The following is a 27777-nucleotide window of genomic DNA, read 5'->3' on the forward strand; positions in this document are numbered from 1 at the left end:
GCAAAAGTGACCCCATTTGAAGACATTTTAAATGACATGAATACCATTCTCTATACTCCAAATCCCTTCCCATGTCCTTTCTAAACCCAAAAGTTACCACCCTCTGAAGACTAATTGTGGGGAAAATTGTCCATAGCTACTTGCATTATATATGGTAGAGATAAAGCCAGGTTTGAAGCGACAAGATCACAAGAGCTTTCTCACAGGTTACACACCAACTGCAGTTAACCACAAGATGGCAATGTAAAAAGCACTATCCTGGAAGGTCAAGCAAACCTCGACCAGATAGAATGAGAAATCACTAGAAACAAAAGGACCGTGAAACAAGAGAAGTCTAGCCATTGATTTCGCAAAGCTAGAACATGTTACATTCATAGAAATATGCAGTCAGTTGTCTACATTAGTCCCCTTTATTGTACGATGTCTATGAGTAACCACATCAAAGAAGGCCAAACTGATACAATTGTGGCATAGCAGAGAGAGCAGACAAGTCAAATCAAAACCAAATGTCATGGTGTTGTGCTTGAGCTTTTCATCATTTGGCATCCCTAACAAAACATATAACATAATTAAGATGCTATTGCTAAATACAGCAGATTAATATAGCATCCATCAAGTTAAAGGCAAATAGCTTACGGTGCTTAGCAAGATGCTGCCCACGAAGCACTAAGAACTGGTACGTCTCTCAAGTGTGAAGGTAATTGGCAGCCATCATCAACTCTAAAGTCATTTCAGGTTCAATGTGGAACTCAGTCTCTTTGCCACTGCAATGAGGAACAACCAATATGAAATTCCAGCCATGAAAATGTAAACCCAGAAAACATGTCTATTGAATGAGATTGGTTGGTGAAAAGTAAACATTTTTCAAAATCCACTACCCAGTCATTTTATTTTACATTTATTTACAAGTTTGATTTGATGTCAGAAATCCATGATATTCGAACTGAAATTTGCAACATTAGGATTACATCGCTCCGCCAAATGTATTGTCCCTGATAGGATCCTCTGGTAGTGTTTCAACAGAAAATTCACATTGTAGATTCATGCTTTGTGTCATGCTGAGGGCAATGATGCAGGCCTGGTTGGGCAAAGTAAATACACTGCAGCCATGTAAATTCATTTTTGGCAGGACAGGCAAAATGAATGTTGCTAAACTCATTAAATACCGTATGTTCTCCAAATTGGGCAATTTGGACAGAACCACATGTCACCAAATATCCTTTTACGGTATGGTCCGAATTGGGCAAATCGAAATGCTTCCCTCAAATTTACCAAAATTAACTTGTTGGTAAGCAACTCCCAATATGCCTTTTTTTAAATAAATAAATAAATAAAAGAGGCCAATATGCCAAATTTTACTTGTTGGTTTAAGGCTTGCACAACTTAAATACACAGGGGGGGTGAATGATTGGACTCAAGATTTGAACACAAGTGGTGTGATGATATTTAACCAAATTTAGTTGGATTTTTTTTTTTTTTGAAAGGTGGTGAATTTTATTAGAAATGAAACCCAAAGGGCAACCAAAGAATATAACAACCAGCCAACAGCAAAGACAGAGAATATAACAACCAGCCAGCAGCAAACGGCCCGGCAAAAATACAGCAAGATCAAAAGCTCAACCCCAAGGAAAGACCCTAATAATACTAACAAACCCCATGGCTAAGTGCCTCACTCCAAAATGTCCACTTTTGGCTTCCTAAAGACCTTCAAAGCCGACCCACTTTGGTTCTGAAAGTGCCAGTTATTCTGTTCTCCCCACAAAGCCCACAGCCCAGCCATCAAGGCTAGTCTCCACTCCCCCTTCTTCCCAGGAACGCCCCTATGCCAAGCAAGCAAGAGGACCTCTACATTATCCGGTGTCACCCATGCCACATTAAAGAATCCATCCCACACTGGTTTGGCAAATGGGCGACCAACGCGGCTTGAAGACAAAGGGACTACAATCCTTAGTGATAATCATCGACCTTTTCCAGAGGTCATCTATGGTAAGCACCCTATTCCTTCTGACCAACCACACAAAGGTCACTACCTTACGCAGACAACTGTATCACCAAGCAAAAAAGCGATGTGGTGACCACAGATAACACCCGGAGATTAAGAAAACAACCTATAGAAGAAGCACATTGAAAATCTTCCGTACTTCTACTTCACATCATCACGTCCCTCTCGCCCCACCATGGGGCAAATGTGATGAAGCCGGGCCAGAAGCTAGGAGAATTTGTCCACCTTTGCATCCATCAAATTTCTTCTACAAGGGGGAGACCATACGATCTCTAAACTGGATTGAGAGAGGCATTGAGCAATGAGGATATCCGACGATGGAGCAAGTCTAGCTAGTCCCAAAAACTGATCCGTCTCTCTGTCCCCTGTGAAGAAGGAGACCCCCTCCTTGGATTTGCTAACCAATCTCGCAACCACCTTCCAAATGGCAAAGGCCTTGTAGAGCGGTGATTCCCTGATCCACCACGCCCCTTGCCCAGTGCCGTATTTAATTGCAATAAACTCCCCCCACATGCTCCCTTCTATTCCAAACCTCCAAATCCACTTGCCAAGCAAAGCAAGATTCACATCCTCCAACCGCCTGATTATGGTTCCTTCTTCGAAAGGTTTGCACACTTCCTCCCACTCCGGTAGGTGGAATTTGTAGTTTTTCACAATCCCTTGCCATAGTAGTCCCTCCTAAGCTTCTCTAGATGGAGCAAAACCAACTTCGGGCATCTAAACAGAGACATGAAATGAAAGCGCAAGTTTGGCAAGGCTGATTAGCGTGAGCCTTCCTCCCAGGTCCTGCTCTTCCACACAACTTCCTCCCCACTCTTTCAATGACTCAATCCCAAAGATGTTTAGCTGGTTTTCCCACACAAAGCAAGAGGCTGAAGTCCATTGACGGGAAAGACCTGACTCGACATCCAAATACCAACGCGAATCTCGCCACCTCCTCCGAGGACATACAAATCCCCAACAGCTCACTCTTGAGGATAATTACCTTCCCCCTTGGACACCAACTCAAAGCATCTCACAACTTTCCTCAAATTGTCCACCATAACTTCCTAGTTGGATTAGATTTTCACTATTTTAAAATCCTAACCATTGTTTTGTATTCCTTGTTGCCCACACACACAACAATGTTATAAAAGGTCTTATGAAAAGCAAGCGTACTAGAATGACTGTAAAGAAGAATGTTATAAAAAGCCATACTGTAAAAATTTTGCAAGCATTTAGCATGCTATAAAGACTAGAAAACAGTACATTGCTTAACAAATTTAAACATTAATTGAATGGGTCAAATAATCCAAGTAAGACTCACAAAACTGAATATGAACAGAATGTTACAAGCAGGATGCCAATATCTGTATTCATGTCCTAAAGTTTTGAGAAATGAAGAGTCATTCCCCTTTTAGGTTACTATTTCAACAACAGTATCCCTATGTTTCCCGCGTGTTAGATGGGCCGGTAGAGACAGTGTAGTGTGCGTGGATCCAGGGTTCAATACCTGGTAGCGTTACCTTTCAAAAACATTAGCCCTATCATAAATATATTAGGTTCACACAGTCTGTTGTTGAAGGTATTTGAATCATACAGTGATCCTCAGCCAAAGAAGGTAATTACTGTCACTGCAAATTTTTCTTGGCTTATCACTGATGTACAATGCTAGTATGAGGCAAACGACATGCAATGGCATCAAACTAAGCTGGTCAAGAAGATTTCCATGTACCTCAGTCCCTCTAGAGGGAATTCTCACGTGGTTCAATGACCAGATCGAAAAAAAGTTCTCAATCCATATCAACCATGTGGATGACCACCTCCACAAAAGGTACGGGCATCTCAATTTGATTTGCTTTCTTCTCAGAAGACCAAAGTTTAATTGTACAGATTAATAGGATCCCAGCTTTGTCCATGGCTATGCTATACCGGCCCCTACTGTTTCCTAAATGAAATGAACTTGTCCAATATTCTTCAAAAAGTTTATTCAATGTGAAGGCCAGCATGATCTCATACTTTGGCGACTGACATTAACAGCCTTCCATTTGTTTCTTGATGCAATGTGGTTTCTTCATCAAAAGGGTTATGGTGAACCTTGGCAATACCTTCTTGGATTTGTTTATACTAGCAAAACCGATTGGGGTAGCATGTTATTACAACAACCTTCATGCTGGTGCAGTTTGAACTGTGAACCGTAGTTGCATGATCCTCCTAACTAGGTTCAGCTCCCACTTTGAATCACACTTCAGGCTCTCCCCTAGCTTCCTAGCAGTTTATACTTACTAATATTTTAAAGCAAATGCTTCCCCACTCCTGCACCCCGAATCTATTGCCCCTTTATTTTCTGTTGTTTAGGGATTGGGCCCCTTTGAGTCATATTGCGTTGCCCGGGGAGCTGCTGTTGTATTCTTAGGTTTTCTGTTCTTAGCCTAGTTTGTTTTTCTCCTATTTCTGTTTTTTCTTTCGGCTTTGGCATAATAAAATCTGCACCTTTCCAAAAAAAAAAGTACTTAAAGCAAAGGCCCTCAAAGAAGCACAAAGTTGAGCTTTGAGAGACCTTCGCACTTTCAAGGTTTGAAACCAAATAATTATCTTTTAAAGGAGATGCCCACTAACTACTTACATGGGGAAGTTAATTGCAGGATCCTAATAACTAGGTACTGCTCCTGCTTCTCGTGCATCAAACTCACATTCTTGCTCCTGCCTCCTAGGTTTAAATACAGTTTGCCACTCCAGCAACCAAATCGGTTGCAGCTTTGCTTCATGGTTCATGCAATCATGTGGAACACATTTGTGAAGTTTCACAGATTGAACTTCCCCAGTTTATGAAGCGATAAGGTGAAGAAAGAGATTTGGAATAGATTTTGGAAATGAAGAACACTACTTGCATTGAGAGGAAGGTATTCCATAACATCGCCTACTGGCTGGTGGCTAAAGAAATCTTCTGCATACCAGATGTCCTATATTTGCAGAAACATCAACAGACTGGACCCTCTCATTTTTTAAGATTGAATTTCATGGTTGGTAAGGGTAACATAGTCAAATTTTGGATTGATCCTTGGATCCTTGATCATCCTTTGAAATCTGTCTATCCGGATCTTGCAGCATTAGCCCCTAATATTGATATCTCGGTGGCTAACTGCTTCTCTTGGAACGGAGAAGAGAGGATATGACTTCCTCCTTTGAGGAGGAACTTGAGGGATTCTGAAATAGTCTTTAATGTCACTCTTATCTCAATTGCAAGATGTCAAAATTGTTCAGGATGCTCAAGATTCAATTGTATGGAAGGCTGGAGCATTGGAAGCATTCTCAGTTCAGTCATTCTATTCTGACTTAGTGGAGGATGGAGTCTCCAGCAACAGTTCTTCCACCAAGGAGATTTGGAAGTATGGAGCTCCTCAAAAGGTAGCAGCTTTCGGATGGTTAGCAGGGAAGAATAGAATTCTTACTATCAAGTATCAACAATCTTCAAAGACGTGGGATGATTCTTCTAAACATGTGCCTCTTGTGTTACAAGCAGGCCGAGTCTACAAACCATCTTCTCATTCATTGCGCCTTTTTGACCAGAATTTGGAACGAGTTCTTCTCCTTCGCACCGGTCCATTGGGTCATGCCACGCTCAATAGAAGATCTTCTTTTAACTTGGCATGCCGAGGATGGCAAGTAGCTCTTCTTGCCATTTTATGGTGCATTGGGCCGAAATAAATAACCACTGCTTTCGCAATAAGAGAAGATCGGAGGCTGGGGTTTTCTTGAGGATTCTCCAATTTATGCAAGATTGGGCTCCGTGATTTTTGTGGGTTTTTTCCAGTGATGGCGCTGGTTGTTGTCATATCCGTAGTTTCTTTAGGTTTCTTCTAGTTTTTTCTTAGGTTTCTTGTAGGTTTTCTTTTCTTTTTGTTTTCTGAGTTTGGCTTGTCTTCCCTTGTTTTGTTTTTCTTTCTGCTTAATAAAATTTCACCTTAAAAAAATAACAGTAACAGTGGCTATAACGACCACCACGGTTACCATTATGTTACGAGCATAATGGTCGTTACAGTCTTAAATAAATAAATAAAACTGTTTACGGGCCGTTATGGGGCCATTTTTTCTATAACAGCCATTACAGCCGTTTCGGCCCCGTACCACATAATGGTTACCACCATTACCATTATGTAACTGTTTTGGTATGCCATGATTGAGAGCAAAGGATTTTGATTGGTGCAGGTCCTAATAGAGGAACACACCCAAAAAAAGGGCATTTGCCAATGGAACATGATCCCAGTTCAAACCTAATGTACAGTGATTTAATGCATGACAAAGCAATGAAAAAGCTTTGAAGTCAAACGAAAACTTTCTATTTCCACTTGAAATTTGAAGCACCCAAAAGCGAAATAAGACAACGAACAGCAAGCACAAATGGACTGAGACATACAGAGTTCAGCACTCGCCGGTAAAACATCCCAACCCTTGATAGCAAGACAAAAAACTCCAATCTTTTGCTACACACGCAATGTCAGTGTTTACTAAGGCTGTTTTTGGTGGCAACAAATATCATGATATTTCATGATTACTTGGTCTAATTTGTTTGGTGCAAAATTTCATGATGCTTCATAAAATTTGTTGCAACCAGATACACCCTGATGTGATACTAAATAATCCAAAGACTAAAAAGTAAAAAGGATCTGTTTGGTAGAAGGATGTAAAATATAAGTAGAAACATTTCTGCAGTGTCATTGTTACAATTTTTTCCTACATTTTTCTTTTAGTTTAAAGGAAATTGTGCATTAGGGAAAAAAAATAAAAAAATTTGCAACAATTTGACTGTTAGAAAGGACAAAGAAGATAGAACAGAAGTTGCGATTGCTATTTCAGAAAATAAAGAAATCACAGTAGCAGAAAGTTTTAAGTGTGTCAATGTCAAGATAGTTTGGTGTCCAAAGTTCCAAAGAGATCTGTAAGATGAGAAAATTGAGTTTATCTCTCAGATGCTGACTACTCTTAACAAAGTGCTTGTTCCTCAGGAAGGGAAAGATAACAGTGTGGGAATTATTGACCCAAAAGAAATTTTTTTAAAAGAGTGTGGTAATTAGAGGTGCAGGAGGGTATATTCACAAAGATCGATATCCAAGTCCTTGGTGTTTAGGAATGGAAACCATTCTTCTTCCTTTCATAAAATTAGGACAGCTCCTGTCCGATTAAAAGTTAAAGCCTTGTCTGGACGGCTTGCTAAGAAAAAATTATTAAACTTGAGAATCTTAAAAAGAGAGGCATGACCATCCCAAACAGATGCTGGATGTGCTGTAAAGGAGCTAATGGATGGCAGGGCAACGACTGCATGGGGGTCAGCCGGTTGTTTTTTATGGAAATGGTGATGCATACATCTCTATAGGTTAATTAGCTTGAGCAGAACAGAAGAGTATTCACATGGGGAAAAAAAATATCATATTTGGTCTTTGATTTAAATAAATAAATAAATAAATTTAAAAAAAAAAATAATCAGATTGTTCACTCTATGGGCCAAGATAAATAACAGGTTTAGAGGTCAATCATACTCTATGTTCAAATTGAATTGGGAAGAGAGTATTGAGGGCAAATATCAGAGTCCAAAACTCCAGCCAAATGGAAGCACCAGATACCAGAAAGACTGTAGACCCGGGCCTTTTTAGCCCTGATTAGGACCCAGGCTTTTTAACCTGATTAGGGTCAGGGCAAAGGCCAAGGACCTTTTAAACCCAATTAGGGCCAAGGATAACCTTGGCCCTGCCCAAGCCTGCTCCATTGCGACCCCTAATCCAATTATCCAACTTGCAAACTCGAGGTAAGGATCCAAGCATTGTAGCAGCAGAATTCTTGGTTGTCATTTTTTTAAGATTTATGACTTCAAGCTCCTAGTTTTTAGTTGAAATACATTGAACACAATAGAGCTCAGAATTCTTTATAAGTCATCCCTAACGATGCAAAAACCGATCATTGCAACAATCCTAAGGGCTAGACTCCAGTATGTGCTCCCCACAATTTATCAAAAAGATAAAAAAAAAAAAAAAAGAGGGGGAGAAAAAATAAAGAGGAAATTTTGTGGCAATGCATCCACTTGCAAGTGGGTATACGCGTGCGTTGATCATGACAACACCATCTAGATGATCTCAGCGTCTAACTCCACCAACTGTATTTGGACCACTGACCTGTCTTTCCTTGATTATCCATTCAACGGTTAGCAGTCCGATGCGATGCCCCGTCAGAAATAGGACCCACCAAAAAATTCGACGGATTTAGCATGCAAATATCTTCATTTAGCCTAATTCTTTTAATAATAATTCCTCAATTTTCTCTTCTACGCATATATACCGCCTAATCCAAGAACAGTGAAGAAATGTCGATAGAAAAGCCAATACAAAAAATGAAAATAGAAAGATGAGGAGGAACCTAGCAAATTGCAAGGACCAGTAGAAATACTGGCAGATCTTCTCGAGAATCGTAGTGCTGATTTCCGGAAACGTGACTTCCCCGTGCTGTGTCTCGGAAAAGCTCCCTGCGATGTCGGAAATCAAAGAAAATTCAGGAAAGAAAACCCCCAACCCTAACCCTAATTTCTAGAGAGAGAGACCTGGAGAGGTGAGCATGTTGCGGATGGTATGAGAGACCATCGCTGCTTTCTTATCTATCACAAATTCAAATCCCTCCGCACTTATCAGCTTCACCGTCTCCTCCTTTCTCATCTTTTCTTTCAAAAACAAAGCGGAATGGAGTTTCCGAAGATTGTGAACAGAGATCGGAGAGAAAGAGAGAGAGGATTCTCTGGCGAGGAGGTCTTCTATAATCAATATTCCTGGCCCGCAGAGGAATGCAGAATCACTAAAGTACCCTCAGTTTCTTACATAAATTTACATGGGTGACCATGGTTATTGGACTCGACGACTTGATCGGCTCGCTCGAGTCGAGTCGACCCGGACGAGTCGGACTGACTCGACCACAAGACTAGAGCTGGGCATCGGGTTGAGTCGGACCGAGTTAGGGCTGACTTGACTTGATCCGGTTTTAAAATAGGCCTGACCCGAACTCGATCTGACTTGATACCGAGTCTAGCATGCCTGACTCGATCCGAGTCCAGTCTAGCCTGGACTGATCTGGACCGAGTCCGTTCCAGTCAGAAGTACTGAGCCGGGTCAAGTTGGCACTGAGTCGGATTGAGAGATGAGGGAGGGAGAGACCAAGAGAGTGGAGAAGAGGAGGAGGAGGAGGGTGATGGTGGTGGGTGGTTGTCGGGCTTGGAAGATAAGGAGGACGAGGGAGGGAGGAAGGTCGGCCTTAGAAGATGAGGAGGACAAGGGAAGGAGGGAGAGATTTTGGGATTGGGTTGGGGTAGGGTGCGACGGGTAGGGTTAGAGAGTCGGGTCAAGTTACTAGGTAACTCAAACTCGACTCGGTTTGAGTTCGGATTGGGCAAAGCCTACTCGGTTCGGACCGACTTACCCATTCCGTTTGGGTCGAGTCGGATCTAAACGAGTCAAATGAATTGAGTTGGCCGGATCGAGTCGTCCAGTGCCCACCTCTAACCATTACCTCTCAAGCAACTCTGGGCCCACTGGGATTCCTATGTTATACCCACTATGTCCATCAGTTGCGCCAGCTATGTTAGGACATGGCTTTAAAAAATTAGGCAGTTTCAAAACTCTAATGGGCCACACCACAAGAATTAGTGGGATTGAACGCCCACTGTTGAAACTTTTTTTAGGCTGATAGAAGTTTTTTATCATGCTGATATTCATATTTTCCCTTAATCTTGTCGGGAAATGACCTTACGAACGGTTTGGTTGGCATATAAACATCACAACGAGCCCTAAAAAGGTGTAAATTGTAAGTGTTTCTATCCCATTGTTACTGTAGCGTGGCCCACTTAAGATTTTGGGTTTACTTTTTTTGGCCCATGCATGAACATTGCAGTTAGGCTGGGCTGAGTCAACTAAACTCAGCCGCATCACAACCTCCGATGCATCAAAATCTGGAGACCAGGGAACGTATGTTGCACCCAGTTCATACAAGTTAGGCTATTGTTAGTTAATGCAGACCGTTAATTTTTAAAAACTAGCACAAATGGACTGACGAAATATATAGGGGATTTTAATTTTACTTCTATTGATATTTCACTCATTTTCTTGGACAATTGATTTATTTTTATCCTTAACATACACAATAGGGAGATGGATTTTCATGTATATGGTTTGAATGTAGAATGAATGGGGATTTAATGTTTATTGAATTTTCCAACTTTGGTTTAGACCATCCAAATTGCTTGCTCCATTACATGTGGTAGAACTCTAAGAAAAAAAAATATCATTGATCAGATGATCCTAACCATCTTATATGGGATGGATGTTGTCCATTCAACTCGCCGAAACTAACTCCTTAGGTGAGCCCCGCTTTTATATGTTTTGTGTCTAGAAAATTAGTCCATTTTGGATCATGCAAGTCGTCCACGGTTGGTCCATTCCATCAATTGATTTTTTGGGTCATGCCCTGTACATACCCATGTACAATATGATATACACTAGGGCAATGGGCCAAGCCAAGCTCTTGAACAAGCTTAGCATCTTGAGCCCTAACCATTCTAAACCAGGCAGCTCGGCGATTGCCACCCCTAGTCATTTATATAAGAGAGAGGTCCACCTTATTGGAACTTCCTGTGGGGTCGAGCTCTGTGAGCCCCATTGTGATGTATGTAGGACATCTACATCCTATATTGTTGGGTTTTGGACTGCGGAATCACACAGAGAGGGATCTAGGATAGCAATCCACGAGCACCAAGCAAACATAAGAGAACACAAAGATTTAACGTAGAAAATCCTTTCGGAAAAAAACCACGGCATAAAGTAATAGATCTTCACTATGAAAGAAAAAATTACAAAGAGGAAGGACTTACCAAACTTCAGCAATCATCAAATTTCTTCCTTACTCTACCCTTTTAGAAATCCTATAACACTTTTAGAAAGTCTTAGAATCCCTTAGAATTCCTCTCAATCCCGTTTATACACATACATATGGTTTTATAAAGAATCTCAAACAAAATCGGAAAGAATCGTAAATGAAATCGGAAACAAATCCCACACTTTCGCAGTCGCGTGAAAAATCTGTGCAGAATCTGATTAGATTTAAGACATCAAATACAACAATCTCCATCATATTTTCAATCTTCAAACATGTAGCTCAATGTCCTCTTCTCTTATCTCTACCTCACATCATAACTTCATCAATGCTTCTCATGCACACTCCGTCTTTCTTTTACGTCAGCGTCAAGCCAAGAGAAGTTGCATAAAACTTGATCTTCTCTGTAGGAACAACCTTGGTGAGCATGTCTACTGAATTCACGTTGGTGTGAATTTTCTCAAGAGTCACGCCTCCTTCTTCAAGCACCTATTAGACAAAGTGGTGATGAACATTAATGTGTTTAGTACGAAATTAATAAACAAATTTTTTAACCAAATTAATAGTGCTCTTGTTGTTACAACTAACTGGCACGACTTCCTGCTGAAGCCCCAACTGATTTATCATGTCTCTTAACCATACACATTCTTTAAACGCTTCTATCATTGTCATATATTCTCCTTTGATTGGGAAAAGAGTCACCACAGACTTAAGCTTCGACAGCCAACTAATTGCTTCACTCGCTAGTACGAACGAGTAACATAAAGTTGACTTTCTGGAATCCATACTGCCTGTATAGTCTAAATCAACATATCCTACCAACTTTGCTCTTGTCTCCTCAAAAGTTAAGATGTAGTCTTTTGTACCTCGAATGAATCGAAGTAGTCATTTTACCACTTCCCAATGTTGCTTGCCGAGGTTTGACATATATCTACTCACAACATCGACTGTCTATGAAATATCCAGTCTCGTATAGACCATGATATACATTAAACTGCTGACCGCATTAGAATAAGGCACATGAGATATCACCTATTTTTCCTCATTTAATTTAGGACATTGTTCTGAGGAAAGCTTGAAGTGGGTCGCGCGAAGAAGGCTCACTAGTTTTGTCTAGTCCATCCCATACTTGATCTTGATCACACCTTTTCAAGGTATTATGCATGTGATAACCAAAGCCTGCTCCTCCTCTTATCTCTATAAATATCTATGCCGAGAACTCTCTTTACAGCCCGCAGATCTTTCATCTCGAATGTCCCTGGTAACTGAGTCTTCAATACGTCAATTTTAGACATATCATAAATGGCAATCAACATATCATCAACATACAATACTATGATGATGAATTTTTTATCACTCAGTGTCTTGTAATAGACACAGTGATCATATTCACTCCGAGTAAATTTCTGACTCAACATGAAAGAATCAAATTTTTTATACCACTGCCTAGGCGACTGTTTCAGGCCATACAATGATCTCATTAACTTACAAGCCTTTTCCTCTACCCCTTTAACTTCGTAACCCTCTGGTTGCTTCATGTAGATCTGCTCGTCCAACTCCCCATACAGGAATGCAGTCTTGACATCCATCTGATCCAGCTCGAGATCGTATTGAGTAACCAGCGCCAATATGAATCTGATAGATACTTGCTTAACCATCAGCGTGAATATCTCCATAAAGTCGATTCCTTCTCTCTGAGCATAACCCTTCACTCCAGACTCGCTTTATATCTGTCATGTTTCCTTTTGAATAACCACTTACATCCGATCGCTTTTCGGCCCACTAGAAGCTCCACCAGCTTACATGTGTTGTTTTTGTATAACGAATCTATCTCACCATTATAGTTGCCTTCCACTTTTCTGCATCAGACTCATTAAGAACCTCCTGAATAGTAGATGAGTCCCCCTCATTTGTATTGAGGGCACATGTAATATTAGAGTCGTTCATGTATTTTACTGATAACCTGTGATCACACGGTGAATTTTTTCTCACAAGTAGCTGCTCCACCTTCTCATGTACCTTTGTTTGTGCATCTGTCTCTGCATGAGTATCATCTGCGTCAATTTGGACGTCTATGATCAACCTTTCTACTTTCTCTTGCTCCTCTTGATCATTCTTGTGGAATAGAGAGATTTTATCAAATCTGACATCACGGCTAGTGATAACCTTGCGTGTGACCTTGTCGAATAACCTGTAACCTTTCACACTAATACCATAGCCAACAAAGATGTACTTTTTTGTTTTATGGTCTATCTTATCTCTCTCAACTGACGGTACATGAAAGTAAGCCCCATAACCAAATATGCGCAAATTCGAGTAGTTCATCTTATGATCACTCCATACTTCTTCTGGAATTTTACATTTAATTACCGTATAAGGAGACTGGTTCACCAAACAGCAAGCCGTGTTAACGGCCTTAGTCCATAAGTCCTTACCCGACGCAATATTACCTAGCATGCATTGGGTCATTTTCAAGAGAGTTCGATTCATCTGCTCAGCTACACCATTTTGTTCAGGCGTGTGGCGCACTATGTTGTGCCTAATGATCCCTTTTTGGAGTATTCATTAAAATCAATGGAAGTAAATTCTCCACTATTATCGGTCTTTACTGCAACAGTTACTGTCGCTCCACCTCCTGAAGTGTTCTCAATCAACCTGTAAAGGTTTCCGTGCCTTTGCACTCTCATAACCATGAGTACCCCTTTTGAAACTTTAAGGACATCATCAATACCAGTGAACTTGCACTATATAGCCTTAAGTGCACCAAGAGAAATCAGATTTTTCTTCGTATTAGGAACGTGCTTGACATCAGTCAAGGTATGCTCCATCTCATCAAACATCTTAATGCTCACCATTCAAATAGCCGCAACATTATAGGCATTGTCATTGCCCATAAAGACCTGTCCACCATCACATTCCTTCTAATTGGCGAACCAACTCCAATGAGGAGTCATGTGATATGATGCCCCTATATCAAGGATCTATTCATCTTTATGATTGTTGTGCAAGTGACCAATTATAGACACAGACAGAACATCATCACCACTTGTCTCTTCATCAGATATGGTAACATTGGCCTCCTTGGAAGAAGCCTCTGAGTTTTCTTTCTTCGCTTTAAGATTGGTACAATTATTTTTCATATGTCCAGTCATCCCACAGTTCCAGCACTTTAGTTTTCCTTTGCCCTCGCCCTTGAATTTGGATATAGGCCTTCAAAATCCTATACCTCGATCAGTATTCCTGCCCCTCGTAATCAGTGCATCGGAAGATGTCTCTATGCTGCCATTTAGCTTTCTCATGGCCTTCCCTTAAAAGGGCTGAGATAACGGTGTCGACACTCAGAGTTTTATTTGCAGTGTACATTGTGTCCCTAAATGACTCATATAATGCCAGAAGAGAATTCAACAATATATATGTTTGTTCGTCATCTTTGATCACTTCCTCCATACCCAGTAGTTTGGAAACCAATTTATTAAAGTTGCTGATGTGGGCCTCTAGATCTCCACCATTTGCCATCTTGAAGGTGTACTATTGTAGCTTCAAGTGTAGGCAATTTTCAGAGGAATTTTAGCATAGATATCCTCTAACTTTGCCCATAAACTAGCCGCAGTTTTCTCTCTCAAAACATTATAGAGAACCTCATCCATGAAACACAAACAGATGAAAGCTAAAACATTCATGTCAAGAGTATTCCAGTCTTCATCATTCATAGTCAATTTTCGCTCCTCAAGAGTATTCTAGTCTTCGTCTTCCATAACTCAAAATTATTTTTGTCTGAGTACTTCTCAATATCAAACTTGGCGTTTCCCATTCATGCTAATCCTACAGATTTAGATCTGTGCCTCAACGACTGCTTTGAAACCACTTGTTGAGTTTTGAATTGCGGAATCACACATAAATGAATTTAGGATAGTAATCCAAGAGCACCAACCAAATACAAGAGAACACAAAGATTTAACGTTGAAAATCCTTTTGGAAAAAAATCATGGCACAAGGCGACGAATTTTCACTATGAAAGCAGAAATTACAAAGAGGAACGACTTACCAGACTTAAGCAATCATCAAATCTCTCCATTACTCCACCCTTTTAGAACCGTTCACACACACACACACACACACACACACACACACACACATATATAGTTTTAAAAAGAATCTCAAACAAAATCGAAAAGAATTATAAACGAAATCAGAAACAAATATCGCGCTTTCGCAGTTGCGCGAAAAATCTACGCAGAATCTTATTAGATTTAAGACATCAAATACAACATATATTTGATAGATCCCTTATAAGTTATGGGATATCCAAAAAAATAAATTATCCAAAACTCGGGTAGAATCATATCTAGAACATCTATTAGCACCCCTTATAGAATGGCCTGAAATTTGGTGAGACCCCTAGTCCAATTGGGACACATACAATGGATAGGTTAGATGTCTGAACCACATCTCCATGAGCCCTTTAAATAATCAGGAAAGTTTCAATAGTTGGGCATCTACTCTCAATTGTTGTCAATGGTGTGGCCCAACTAACTCTTGGATTGGCCTGATTTTTAGGCCCATGGCCTACCATGGAAGTGTGCACCTAATTTATGGTGTGGATGTCGGACATATTACAATGGGACCAAGAGCTAGACCTCATGAAAAGCTCCCATGAGGTGGACAGGAGATCCTGTGAGAGAGAGAGAGAGAGAGAGAGAGAGAGAAATCATGTGCAGTGTTAGATGGATATGTATGGGATGGCTAAATCAGGTCAATCTAAAACTAAGAACCACAACACCATGGGTAACAACATAAAACAATCAAAGCCCATGGCCTACCATGTAACTTGTGACATGGCCTAAAGTAAAATGAGGGGGCCAGGGTAAAATAAGGCAAAAATGTTTTGTGAAGAGGATTTTTGGTTTTCACTGCATGACCGCAACTAACAAGTGCACACGGTATTTTATTTTATTTTATTTTTTTAATTAGGCCACCTTATCGGTTGTGGGAACAGTTGTGAATAAATTGCAGTTATATATATATATATATATATTATTGGATGCAATCAACACAAAAGGTTCACGAAGGAATTGTTAAGAAGGTGATTAGACCTGAGGAAAGGGGACACGACTTCCATGGATCCTCAAATGTGGCCTTCACCTTGATGTATGTGACTTACATCCATGCCGTCCATCCATTTTGAGATATTATTTTAGGGCATGATCCAAAAAATAAAGCATATCCAAATCTTAAGTAGACCACACCACATGATATAGTGGTGATTTATCATTAAAAACTTCTTGTCGGCCACAAAAGTTTTGTATCAAGCTGTTAATATTTGTGTGGTCCTTTCATTTAGGTTTTGCAATCTTATCAACATATAGGATGGAAAACAAACATTGTCATGGCCCCATGAAGTTTTTAATAGTAGGTATTCAATCATCACCATTTCCTATATTGTGGTCCACTTAAGATTTAGATTTGCTTTATTTTTAGCATTGTGCTTGGAATGAGCTGTCAAGTTGGATGGATAGTATAGATGTAATACACACACACACCTTATGTACCTCTCACAATACCCATTAAGATTCTTATACCAAGAATTCAACAAACGTGATATGGATCCAAAATCTGAACCGTTCACGTGAAGCAACACCTCGTGAAACCCCCTGGGACCAAGTTTTACTTTGATCTAAAACTTCGATGGGTCATGAAAAATGAAAACAGTTTCCTCCCTTAATTTGCATTTCTCTTTGCTATGGCCTACTAGAATTTTAGATCAGGGTGAAAATTTGTCACGGGAGTTTTCATAGGATTCCGCATCACATGGACTGTTCAGATTAGACACCCATGACACGTGTGCAAAGGTGCGCACGTGCATAAGTGCACAGGGGAGCATGACTTTACACACACGCGTTATGTTCCTCTCACAATACTCACTAAGATTCTTATACCCAGAATTCAAATAAATCTATTACTTTCTTTGTTAATCAAATAGCATAAATTATTATAGCAAAGAATGTCCTTTATTTTTTTCACTCCTCCGTGCGTGGGGAATCCACGACTTCAAAGATGCAGTGACACGCTCCATACCACACTTGCTTCAACAATACCCAGTGGTTGGATGGTCATTTCATATCCAATGAAGCAATGAGTGAGTCTTTAAGGGCACGTTTGGATACCACAAAATAAGTTACTTTTTGTACTTATAACCTTAGATAAGAAACTTATTTCAGATAAGTTTGGTTTATAATTAGTTATAAGTAACTTTTTATTTAAAATTACTTAATTAGTTTAGTTTTTTAAAAAAATTTAGCTTTTCAACTTTTTCGTAAAAGATATTGAAGAGAGTCGCACAGGAGACAGAGGAGAAGCTAACGAGTAGGTTGTTTACCCAACTTACTTAATTTCTTAATTAGTAGGAACTAAGATAAGCTACTAGTGGCATAAGTAACTTATCTTAAGCAACTTAAGATCCCAATGGGCTGAAAAGAATGGTGGCTTTGTATCATAAAAATGAGAAAGCGTAAGTAACTGACTAATAAAACTCTCTAAATTAAAACTTAGTGGAATGATCTTACCATGGCTTTCTCATAAATGGATATCCAAACCGTTAATCTGATGGACCCAGAACTGGATTGAGGATGCCTCAATATTACATCTGATTCAAGGATCCCAATGCTTCGACCACTGGCACACAAGTGGATGGTCCAAAGAATCACAGCACTCTAGAAATAGGGCCATCCATGGATGGTTAGGATCAATTTGGAAAACTTTTTACTACCCCCTTCCATGCCTGGCTGATCAGATCAACGGTCTTGATCACCAAGCTGGCCCTAATTATACCAACCACTAACTAGGCACATCCCGACCATCTCCTTAAACCAGTGATTGGGTTCGCCCATGTGCTGTGAGGATGATCCAAACCATTCATCATGCAGACCTTACCATAGTGTGCCGCATTTCATAAGTCACTCCGATTATATAATCCCATCCATTCAATTGGTGGCACGCACACGGTTTCTTCAAAAGGCCCAATGTACAGATTCAAAGGAAATATATAGGGAGAGAAGAATGCTCACATGGGCACTAGTTCTCATGAGTGATGTGTGTCGAACATCAGCACCGTGTATTTGATGGGTCCCTTTAGATTATGGGATATCTCAAAAATCAGCTATATATGGAACTCAGGTGGGCCATACCATCTAAAATCATGTGAAGACATGCCAAAAACATATAAAATCACTTGGTGGGGCTCACAGGAGTTTTGGATGCAGCTGAAACTTGGTCTGACCCCTTATCCAAGTGGGCACACAGAATAGATGGGCTGGATTTGTGAATCACGTCTCAGTGGGCCAAATAAATGATTATAAATGTTTTAATGGGGATCGTTCGCCCTTTCAACTATTTTATGTGGTGTGGTCCACCCAAGTTATGGGCCCACACAGCTCAACCGAGGTAAACCTCGTAGTACCATTCTGATATATATATATATATATCAGCCGTTGGATGAATGACTTGACAACTCATCCGACTCATATCCAACTGAGGCGAGTCGACTCAGTTTCAGTGCACGACTTCAGCGAGTCAGGCGCCAATTCACTCTTGACTCGGGCGAGCCCAGCTTGACTCAAAGTCTAATGAGTGGGAACGAGTTGCTGACTCAGCAAACCCTGATAAGGTGTTTCAAAATAATTCCAAAATAGTATTATTCCCAATATAATAATTAAAGTGAGGAAAGATTGATGGTGGTGAAGGATCAACCCTCGCATCGACCATGGGTGGAAGGAATGGCCCACCTTGAGAAAGTGGTGGGACCTGGTGTGTTTCATGAGGACCTTCCAATATCAACGGTCGATTGATAGCTCTAGGGACTAAGTTTGACTAACATGGACCATGAATGAAAATAAAAATCTAAGTGCGCATGCCTAACGTGGGGAAAGATGGCACACGTGTGTGATATCAGGATCGCGGCACACGTGTGTGATATCAGGACCGCTCATCGGGCGATCCCAACTGTTTAGTTACCATGTCTTAAAAATCATTAGGTGGACCAGACTGTTGTTCCATTTCTCTTGAATATTCATTTCTTTTGTATATGTGTGGCCCACCTGCTGATTTTATTAGCCTGAGTTTTAAGACAGCATTTAGGCATTGGGGATTGCTTGATCGCCGGTCCATGCTCTATGGCCCCCATCATAATATATGTGCTTTATCTATGTCGTCCATACATTTTTCCAGCCCATATTAGGATGTGAGCCCAAAAATGATGCAGATCCAAATCGTAGGTACAGGAAAAATGATGATTTAATGCCCACCATTAAAAACTTTCTAAGGTCCACTGCAATATTTATTTGTCATCTAAGCCGTTAACTAGGTCATGCGGACATGGATGAAGGAATAACGCAAGTATCTTGATTTAAAACTTTTGTAGCCCAAGAAGTTTTTAATGATGAATGGATAATACTATGGGGATTGAACACCCATCTTTAAAAACTTCTTCAAAGTTTCAAATGTTTTGGATCAAGCTGATATTTGTATTTTCCCTTCATTCAAATCTTACATTCAATTCTTCGCTAAATCATGAGCGGGCCCTACGAAGGTTTGGATTTGCCTCATTTTTACTCCCACATCCTAAAATGATACATAAAATTAGATGAACGGTGTGGATAAAACCCATACATTACAGTGGGCCCATCAGGATTCCTATCTTTGCCGAGCTCCTCACAATTAGCCAACTATGCAAGTACACATACAAAAGTGCACATAGCATTTCTTATGAATGGATAACGAAAAGCTATCACTAAGGGCACTTGGACGGTGGACGGTACATGAAATCTTAGCTTGATTGGTGTACTGAAAAGCAGTGATTCCATGGAATCTGCCTAGCCTATGGTCCTTGTTACGCCCACTAACTAAATGCAACTAATGATTGAAAATGTCCCGTTTGGTTGACACCCATTTCATTATTCATTATGATTTTGAATGGTGGACTTTTTCGGCTTATCCTCACGCCCATCCAATCTTCAGCTGGTTTGCTATGTTGAATTTGGACCGTAGGTTGATTTTCCAGCATACATGATGCATCTGTCATACTTAAGGGAGAGGATTGGGTGTGTCCATTATTGCAGGCCCACCTTGATGTATGCATTTTATATCCACACCATCCATCTCTATTTCCAGATAATTTTAAGGGATGAACCCAAAAATGAAGCAGATCCAAATCTTAGGTGAATAATAACATAGGAAACAATGGTAGTTGTGATTGACTATTAATAGACCATCAAAATCTTAAGTTGTATCAAATGCAAGAGTTATCTGTAGTGTGGTCCATTTAAGCATTTGATCTACCTCGTTTCTGGCTCATACCTTAATGGCGTAGTCCATATAACTATTAATGAATAATAAAATATAAATGTGGCCCATGTGATGAATGGATGTGGCTGATTTTTATGCAATTTGTATTAAGGTTGGAAGAATCTATTGGAAGGGTTGGATGTCACATGCATACGATAGAATAAAAATTATTTGACGTGTGGACTATAAATTGTAAGTTGGGACTTAAAACCACATCAGTGTATCAAAATGTTTTATGGTGCAGCAATGGCTCTGATGAGAAAATAATTGGTGCAGGTATCCCGCTACTTTAATTTTCACAAAATCAACCAAAAGTATAAGATCCAATGCCTTATGAGGCGTATAATTTTCATGCTGCTGCAATGTACTGTACAAATGTCTTCACGTGTATGGTGATCTGAACTATACGTCCTGTGGGGTCCACCATAGATTGTCCACTAAACAAAACTCGCAGTCATCGCTGACTATCTAAAAAATGTACCTATTTCATTGGATGTGAGCCGTTTTTTATTTTATCTTCGTACGTCCATTTGTATGCCACTGATTAAAGGATTAGGAGCTTAGAAACAGTATGATATTTGCCCTATGGCCCATCTATTACGGTACCTACTGAATGAGCTGCTCAGATCTAATTTTTCTGTGCAGTAATGCAGTGGAAGCACGCTTCTCCCATGCTCCCAGTAACACTGTAGCTGCTCCCGGGGCACATATATGAGAAATTTACGACTGTGGACCCCACCTTTTATCCAGCGGTTTTATTGGAGCAATACAAACTTAGAATACGCACTTGGACCTCCTCGTACGGCCACCGAATTTGAGGACGAAAATACCCCTGCCTTCCTCTGGCTGGCGTGCAGAGACGAGCGCTGACGGACGGTCTGGGCGATGGGAACTCAGGTGGGGCCCACTGTGATGTTTGTGAGAAATCCTCCCCGTCTAAGTTCATTCATAGGGTCACAAAGACATGGATGAAGAGGAAAAACAAATTTCATAATGATCCCAAACTTCTGTAACCCCTAAATGGGTTTCAATGGTAGACGTTCAATTACCCACTGCCATTTACAGTGTGGTCCACTTGATTGCTAGATTTGTCTTATTTTTCATCTCAAGCATTAATACGAGTTCTCCAAATAGATGGATGGTTTGGATATAACACATACCTTATAATGGGACCCACAAAAATCAGTGGGGATTACAACAGGGAAGAATGAAAAAAAAAGGAGCCCGGGAGTTGGGGACGACCGGGTTAGAGCTGGGCCTATGGCTACGGATTATAACCATAGCCATAATTGTAATGCTATGCACCTTTTTCTCTTATTTATTTATTTATTTATTTTATTATTTTTTACATGAAGAACTTTTTCTCCCTTACATTTTTCTCTAATATATAATTATGTAAATATGTATATATAAGTATATAAAAATATTTTTCTATCTTTTAATTCATTTCTTTGTCGATTTATTTAACAAGCATATTTCCTAAACTAGAATGTTTTTTTTTTCTTTTTTTTTTTTTTACAGATGCACACACACCCCCATGCACTCACACTAGTGGAATTTCACCATGTATGGATAATTGAATGCTTGACCGGGTGTTGAAACTCATAAGAGTCTACCACTCGAGCAAGAGTAAGAATCCTAAACTAGAATGATTTACTTACAGGGAAAATTTTGGGAAAAATTTAATTTATGGTCCGACCCATTAGACAACTGGCCTGGATCAGCAAACCATGCATCACAGTTGAATAAACTTAAGACCTGAGAGTGTTATTCATATTATCTTGTCAACGATCATATCATTCCTCTCCAAGTTTTACTGTTGGCTTTAATTTTCATATTTATTTGAATAGGTAGGAAACCATTATGAACTCACAATCATGCGGTTAATTAAAAATGTAAAAGCAATGAAGAAAATTAAAGAACACAATTATTTATGTAGTTTGTCATGAAAGTGATTATGAGATTATCACAGTTGAGTTAACCATATGAAGATTACGAGTAAAAGCTGTGAACGCGTCATTTTTTGTGTTCTCAAACCCTATTTCAATTGGGAGCAGAAAGAAAGATTCAGACCCCAAAAACTCCAAAACAAAAGTTTCATCCAAACAAGGAAACTATGTGGTTTATACATGACGAAATCACCCATGAAAATTAGCGGGGCAAGCATGAAAATGAGCGGGGCAAACTGAAATATGAGCGGGGCAAACTAGAAAAACAGCGGGACAAACTAGAAAAACAGTGGGGCAAACTGAAGTATGAGCGGGGCAAACTAGAAAAACAGCAGGGCAAACTGAAATATGAGCGGGGCAAACTAGAAAAACAGCGGGGCAAACTGAAATATGAGCGGGGCAAACTAGAAAATTAGCGGGGAAAAATGAAAATGAGCGGGGGAAACAAGAAAATCAGCGGGGAAAACATGAAAATGAGCGGGGGAAACTAGAAAATCAGCGGGGGAAACATGAAAATGAGCGGGGCAAACTGAAATATGAGCGGGGAAAACTAGAAAATCAACGGGACAAACATGAAAATGAGCGAGGCAAGCATGAAAATGAGCAGGTCAAGAATGAAAATGAGCAGGTCAAGCATATGAATCGTCATTTTTGCAAACACAATTTTGCTATTTGCCTGTGTCATATATAATTGTTACACCTACATATGAATCGCCATGCTGACAGTGTGTAACAATAAAGCCCATTTTCTCTTCTTTTTTAGTGCAATACTGACTAAAATACGAAAATCTCACGATTTGTTATTGAACACTTTTGGTGTCCTGCTCAAAGCTATTAAAAGAAGTTCAATGCCATTGACGAACCGTCGATGACATCAAAGTCCCATCGAGAAAATCTGAAAAATACATGTTTAGTCACTAGAACATTTTGGTTAGTTCGATAACATCGAAGATGTTCGATGCCATCGAAGTGTCATCGAATGTTTCATCGAACGATCGTGCAGGATTTATTTTCTATTTCGATTGTGATTCACCTAGATGCCATGCATATATATATATAGGTGTAATCAAGAATATGGGGTATCAAGAGCTTTCTAATTCGTTCGTAGGGTTTCAAGCTTATAGCTTAGGTGATTCAAGACTTGTTCGAATCGGGTAATCTCTATCTCCTGTAATTTTATTCTTTTATAGTGAATATATGTTGCTTTGTGCCTTGATACATCTTCAGTGGAAGTCAACCGACCAATGAATTGTTCTGCATCACCCAAAAATGTCTCCCACTTGTGAAAATTAAAAACTATGCATTCTGTACAAAGATGTGGACCACTGTAATCAAACCATTGTACAAGGACACCAACAAAGTAGATAGTCAAACACTATAGTTTGTACTCTTTTCACTACAGTATAACTCATACATATGATAAGGACACTACCTATTTCACGTGTATACCAACATTTAATATGTAAGGAAAGGACTACATCTCGAACACATGCATCATGAATTTCTCTATCTTCTCTTGTTCTAAGGCCATCCATACATTGTCACCTCCACCTCTCCTCACCCCAATACCATCAGAGAGCAACAACACAAACTCATCCATTTCACTCACAACTGGGCCACCATAGGTGGGCCTCCCATACCCAAAATCCAACTTATGGAATGGCAACTTCCACTAAGCTGACACATAAAAATTCTCATCTAAAATGGAAAGGACCCCTCTACAAACCTCTAACCAATCCACTTCTGATTTCATATACTCATCTGTCACCATATCTATTGCTTCTTTCACCTTCTCAACACAAAATCCCAAAGACTCCTTATTCAAATCCACCACCTTTGCACTTGCACAAGCTGTTACAACAGCATTCCCAACAAACCCCGCTCATATTTCAGTTTGCCCCACTATTTTTTAGTTTGCCCTGTTCATAATTCAGTTTGCCCCGTTGTTTCTCTAGTTTGCCCCGCTGTTTTTCTAGTTTGATGTATAGCATACTTTGTAATTTTGGTGGATATCATACTTTGAAAATTGTTTGCATATTCGTCAGAATTGTAAGTTATGATGTATAACATACTTTGTAATTTTTGTGGATGATGAAATGAACTTTATACTTTGTCCCACTATATTTTCCGTTTACCTCGCTATGCTCATCGATCAAATTCAATGTACATGGAACTCAATGCTTGAGATTGGCCTGCTGATTTTCTAGTTTGCCCCGCTGTTTTATATTTATACTTTCACAATTCAAACCGAGTATAGTGGTAGCCATCTCACAAACGAACCCCTCGATTTCTTGACACCCAACACATGTCCCCATCCAAATCACTGTTCGTCATCTCATCTGCCAATGATTGCGGCCCTTTAGTTGGAAAGAAAATAACATATTAAGAATTTCCAATGACATTCTCTAGATATATATGATTCATACCTAGTTACATGTCCCCATTAAAATCACTGTTTGCTTTGCCGATTTTCTAGTTTGCCCCGCTGATTTTCTAGTTTACCTCGATGATTTTTCAGTTTCCCCCGTTGATTTTGTAGTTTGCCCCGCTGATTTTCTAGTATCCCCCACTGATATTCTAGTTTACCCCGCTGATTTTCTAGTTTGCCCCGCTGATTTTCTAGTTTACCCCGCTGATTTTTCAGTTTCCCTCGCTGATTTTCTAGTTTGCCCCACTGATTTTCATGTTTCCCCCGCTGATTTTCATGCTTGCCCCGCCGATTTTCTAGTTTGCCCCGCTGATTTTTTAGTATCCCCCATTAATATTCTAGTTTGCCCCGCTGATTTTCTAGTAATCCCTGCTGATATTCTAGTTTGCCCCGTTAATTTTCATGTTTCCCTCGCTGATTTTCTGGTTTGCCCCGCTATTTTCACGTTTGTCCCGTTATGATATAAGACAAAAAATGAGACAAATCTAAAAAAACAAGTGGGGCGATGGTCGAAATATAAAAAAACAAATGAGCCAACCAACCTAGTTATTTTCCAAGATTCCATCAGGTTGGAGTTACTACTTTCTTAGGACTCAGCACATGCAATGTGACAATGGGGAACACGTGCAAGAAATCCAGACCGTCATTAATCAGACAAGCCTCAATGCATATCTCATGGCCCAATGATCAGCCCAGACTAGTCCTCAGGTGGACCACACATATGTCAAATTTGGACCACTGGATCGTCCATTTCGAGTAGATGTCTAGCCTACATGAGGATCATATTGGCCTGATTTTTGGGTCACAAGACCATATATGGTGGGGCTTACCTGATGAAAAACACTGATCTCAAACACACACCCATCCCTGATGAAGGCGGATGGAAAGAAGATTGGATAGAAACCAATTCCTAGTGAAGTTGTGGCCATGAGAGAGAGAGAGAGAGGAACAAGCTGAGGGCACAAGCTCTCCTTTCAAACTACTACTAGCTACAAAATCAAGCCTGATCCAGAATCAAATGAATTCCCTTCCAACATCACGATGAAAATCACCGATTTGGTTTTTCTCCTTCTCAAAAGAAGACGGGATTGAATCCATGACTTCAGTGTTGGCCTCTTAGCAGCCTGCGTGGCATATCTTGAAACATCCGGCATCTTAGAATACTTTCACAACATGCAACTATATCAGCTCATCTTCATGCCGGTGTTCAGAAACTTGATAGAACACTAGATACTGTCTGAGTCGACTCACCTCATTGAGTCTCGGGTTGTCACGCCCCAAACTCGGAAAACGGGCTCTCAAAATTCCCGATCGCCGAATCCGGTGCCGACAGCCTCCGTAGCACCCCATTCTCGGCTCCCAACGCCCATACGCCAGATTCCGATCCTGGGATCCTACAAGGAGGATTTTCAGTATGATTTTTTTTTTTTTGTAATGGAGCATAACCACAAGTATAACCAAGTCACAAAACAACAACACCACATATCCACTATATCAAAAACTTTAAGTACAATGCGTAAGAAAGGGAAATACAATATAATGAAAGTAAAAGAAACTCCAGAAGCTCGGCTGCACGCTCCAAGCTCAACGCTGCTGCAACCTAACGCCACCTGCACGCATCTATCGTGCATAAGCTTATAGAAAGCTTAGAGGGTGGTGAAAGTGTGTGTAAGGCGAGTGCCAAGTGTATAATATCAGAGTAATGCGGAAATATGCGGTAAGTCCATGAATGCTATCATATATATCAAAGTTATGTGATGCAAGGCATGAATGCTATCGGCCATACCAAGGCCATGCGATGCAAGGCCTATGTAGCCAAATGTCATATGTGAGATGCAAAGCAAGCGTGCCAGTACTCATCATATCAATACAGTTCCTCTCTGGATATCACCGGGGTCTAATACTCCTCACACTGACTGCCTCCTCCCTAGCTGCACAGTCAAGCAAGTGGAAGAAACCACACTATCCGCCTGATCAGTAGTCTGCCAATATCTACCCGGCTCGTCGATAGCGGACTCATTTGCGAGCTGGTCAAACTCAGCCTAGCTTATAGCCCCCTCACTCGGGCGGATAAGGCCACACCCCCTTCCAACCGACCACGACACGGTGTGAGACGCGGACTACTGGTATTCGGCACTCGGGCTCTCGTGTATCCACTCGGTCTAGACGTTGAAGCATCTCTTGGTACTAAAAAGGTTCTGGGACTTTCACCCAAGGACATCCTAAGTGCCCACAGTGCTAGAACCAAGCATTTCCAGTATCCGATACGACCATCCATAATATGTCTGTAGAGGTCACGACCCTGATGTCGCTAGGGCGTGCAGTGATCAAGTCATACATATGCGAGATGCATGAGTCACACCGTATAATCATGCAGCAATCCTACGCGTACCACGCGATCATGTGGGGCACTTCGTCTCATAAGGAGTCCCGTAAATGTCTCAGCCCAACGGCTTATGCTATGATCAAACATTCCTCATCTCAAGCATACATATGATGCGTATGGGCATGAATCATGGAAGTGCACTAAGCATGTTATAAAGTAATGAACTATCAACAAGTATGGGCCTATCAATGGGTCCTAAGAAGAGTCATAATGTGGACATTTAACCAACATTATTCTTACAATGTGGACGTCAAACCAACATTGCTTCCAAGGCATGGCCCGCCATAAAATATCATTACACAAACCATAGGGAATCACACATTGCAATGGACCTATATACATCTCATTGGGCCTCGACCCATAGTCCTCAGATACATCAAATGGGCCGCCTCATAAGGGCCTTATATAAATCAAGTGGGCCGCATCAATGGGCTTTATGTACATTGCAATGGGCCATATCCCATGGGCCTTTGAAAACATCACAATGGGCCTTGTAACATGGGCCTTATGTACATCAAAGTGGTCCTCAACAACAGCCTTGTGCACATCAAGATGGGCCTCAACAACGGGCCATAAATATGGGCGACAAATACATCAAGATGGCCTAATCACATGGGCCTAATGCATGCCAAATGGGCCTCATCATATGGGCCCTAGATATATACCAAGGTGAGCCTCAATGAACGGCTATAAGTAAATCAAGATGTGCCCCAAACATATGCCAAGGTGGGGTCCATTTGAACTACAGATCTATCTTATTTTTAGTCTCAAGCCTTAAAAGGGGCTTTCA

At 40.4% G+C, this 27777-nt stretch overlaps 1 protein-coding gene across 1 annotated transcript; it reads right to left on the minus strand.

Moving 5' to 3' along the window:
• Window positions 1-319: 319 nt before the first annotated feature.
• LOC131252740 (uncharacterized) lies at window positions 320-8760 on the minus strand. Its single transcript, XM_058253416.1, has 4 exons — window positions 8571-8760; window positions 8390-8495; window positions 637-764; window positions 320-548 (listed from the first exon to the last, which is right to left on the minus strand). Exons 1-3 carry the CDS (start codon window positions 8680-8682, stop codon window positions 686-688), a joined length of 297 nt encoding a protein of 98 aa, XP_058109399.1. The 5' UTR covers window positions 8683-8760; the 3' UTR covers window positions 320-548; window positions 637-685.
• Between the last annotated feature and the right edge of the window lie 19017 nt (window positions 8761-27777).

The sequence above is a fragment of the Magnolia sinica genome, chromosome 8, assembly GCF_029962835.1.
Source record: "Magnolia sinica isolate HGM2019 chromosome 8, MsV1, whole genome shotgun sequence".
In the NCBI taxonomy this organism is placed as follows: Eukaryota; Viridiplantae; Streptophyta; class Magnoliopsida; order Magnoliales; family Magnoliaceae; genus Magnolia; species Magnolia sinica.

Excerpts from the sequence above, each read along its gene's own strand:
- LOC131252740 (XM_058253416.1), bottom strand. The coding sequence starts at position 8,682 with ATGAGAAAGGAGGAGACGGTGAAGCTGATAAGTGCGGAGGGATTTGAA. Across the intron at positions 8,496-8,570 it reads CAACATGCTCACCTCTCCAG|GGAGCTTTTCCGAGACACAG; the intron begins GTCTCTCTCTCT and ends CCGACATCGCAG. Across the intron at positions 765-8,389 it reads TGGTCCTTGCAATTTGCTAG|TGGCAAAGAGACTGAGTTCC; the intron begins GTTCCTCCTCAT and ends TCCTCATTGCAG.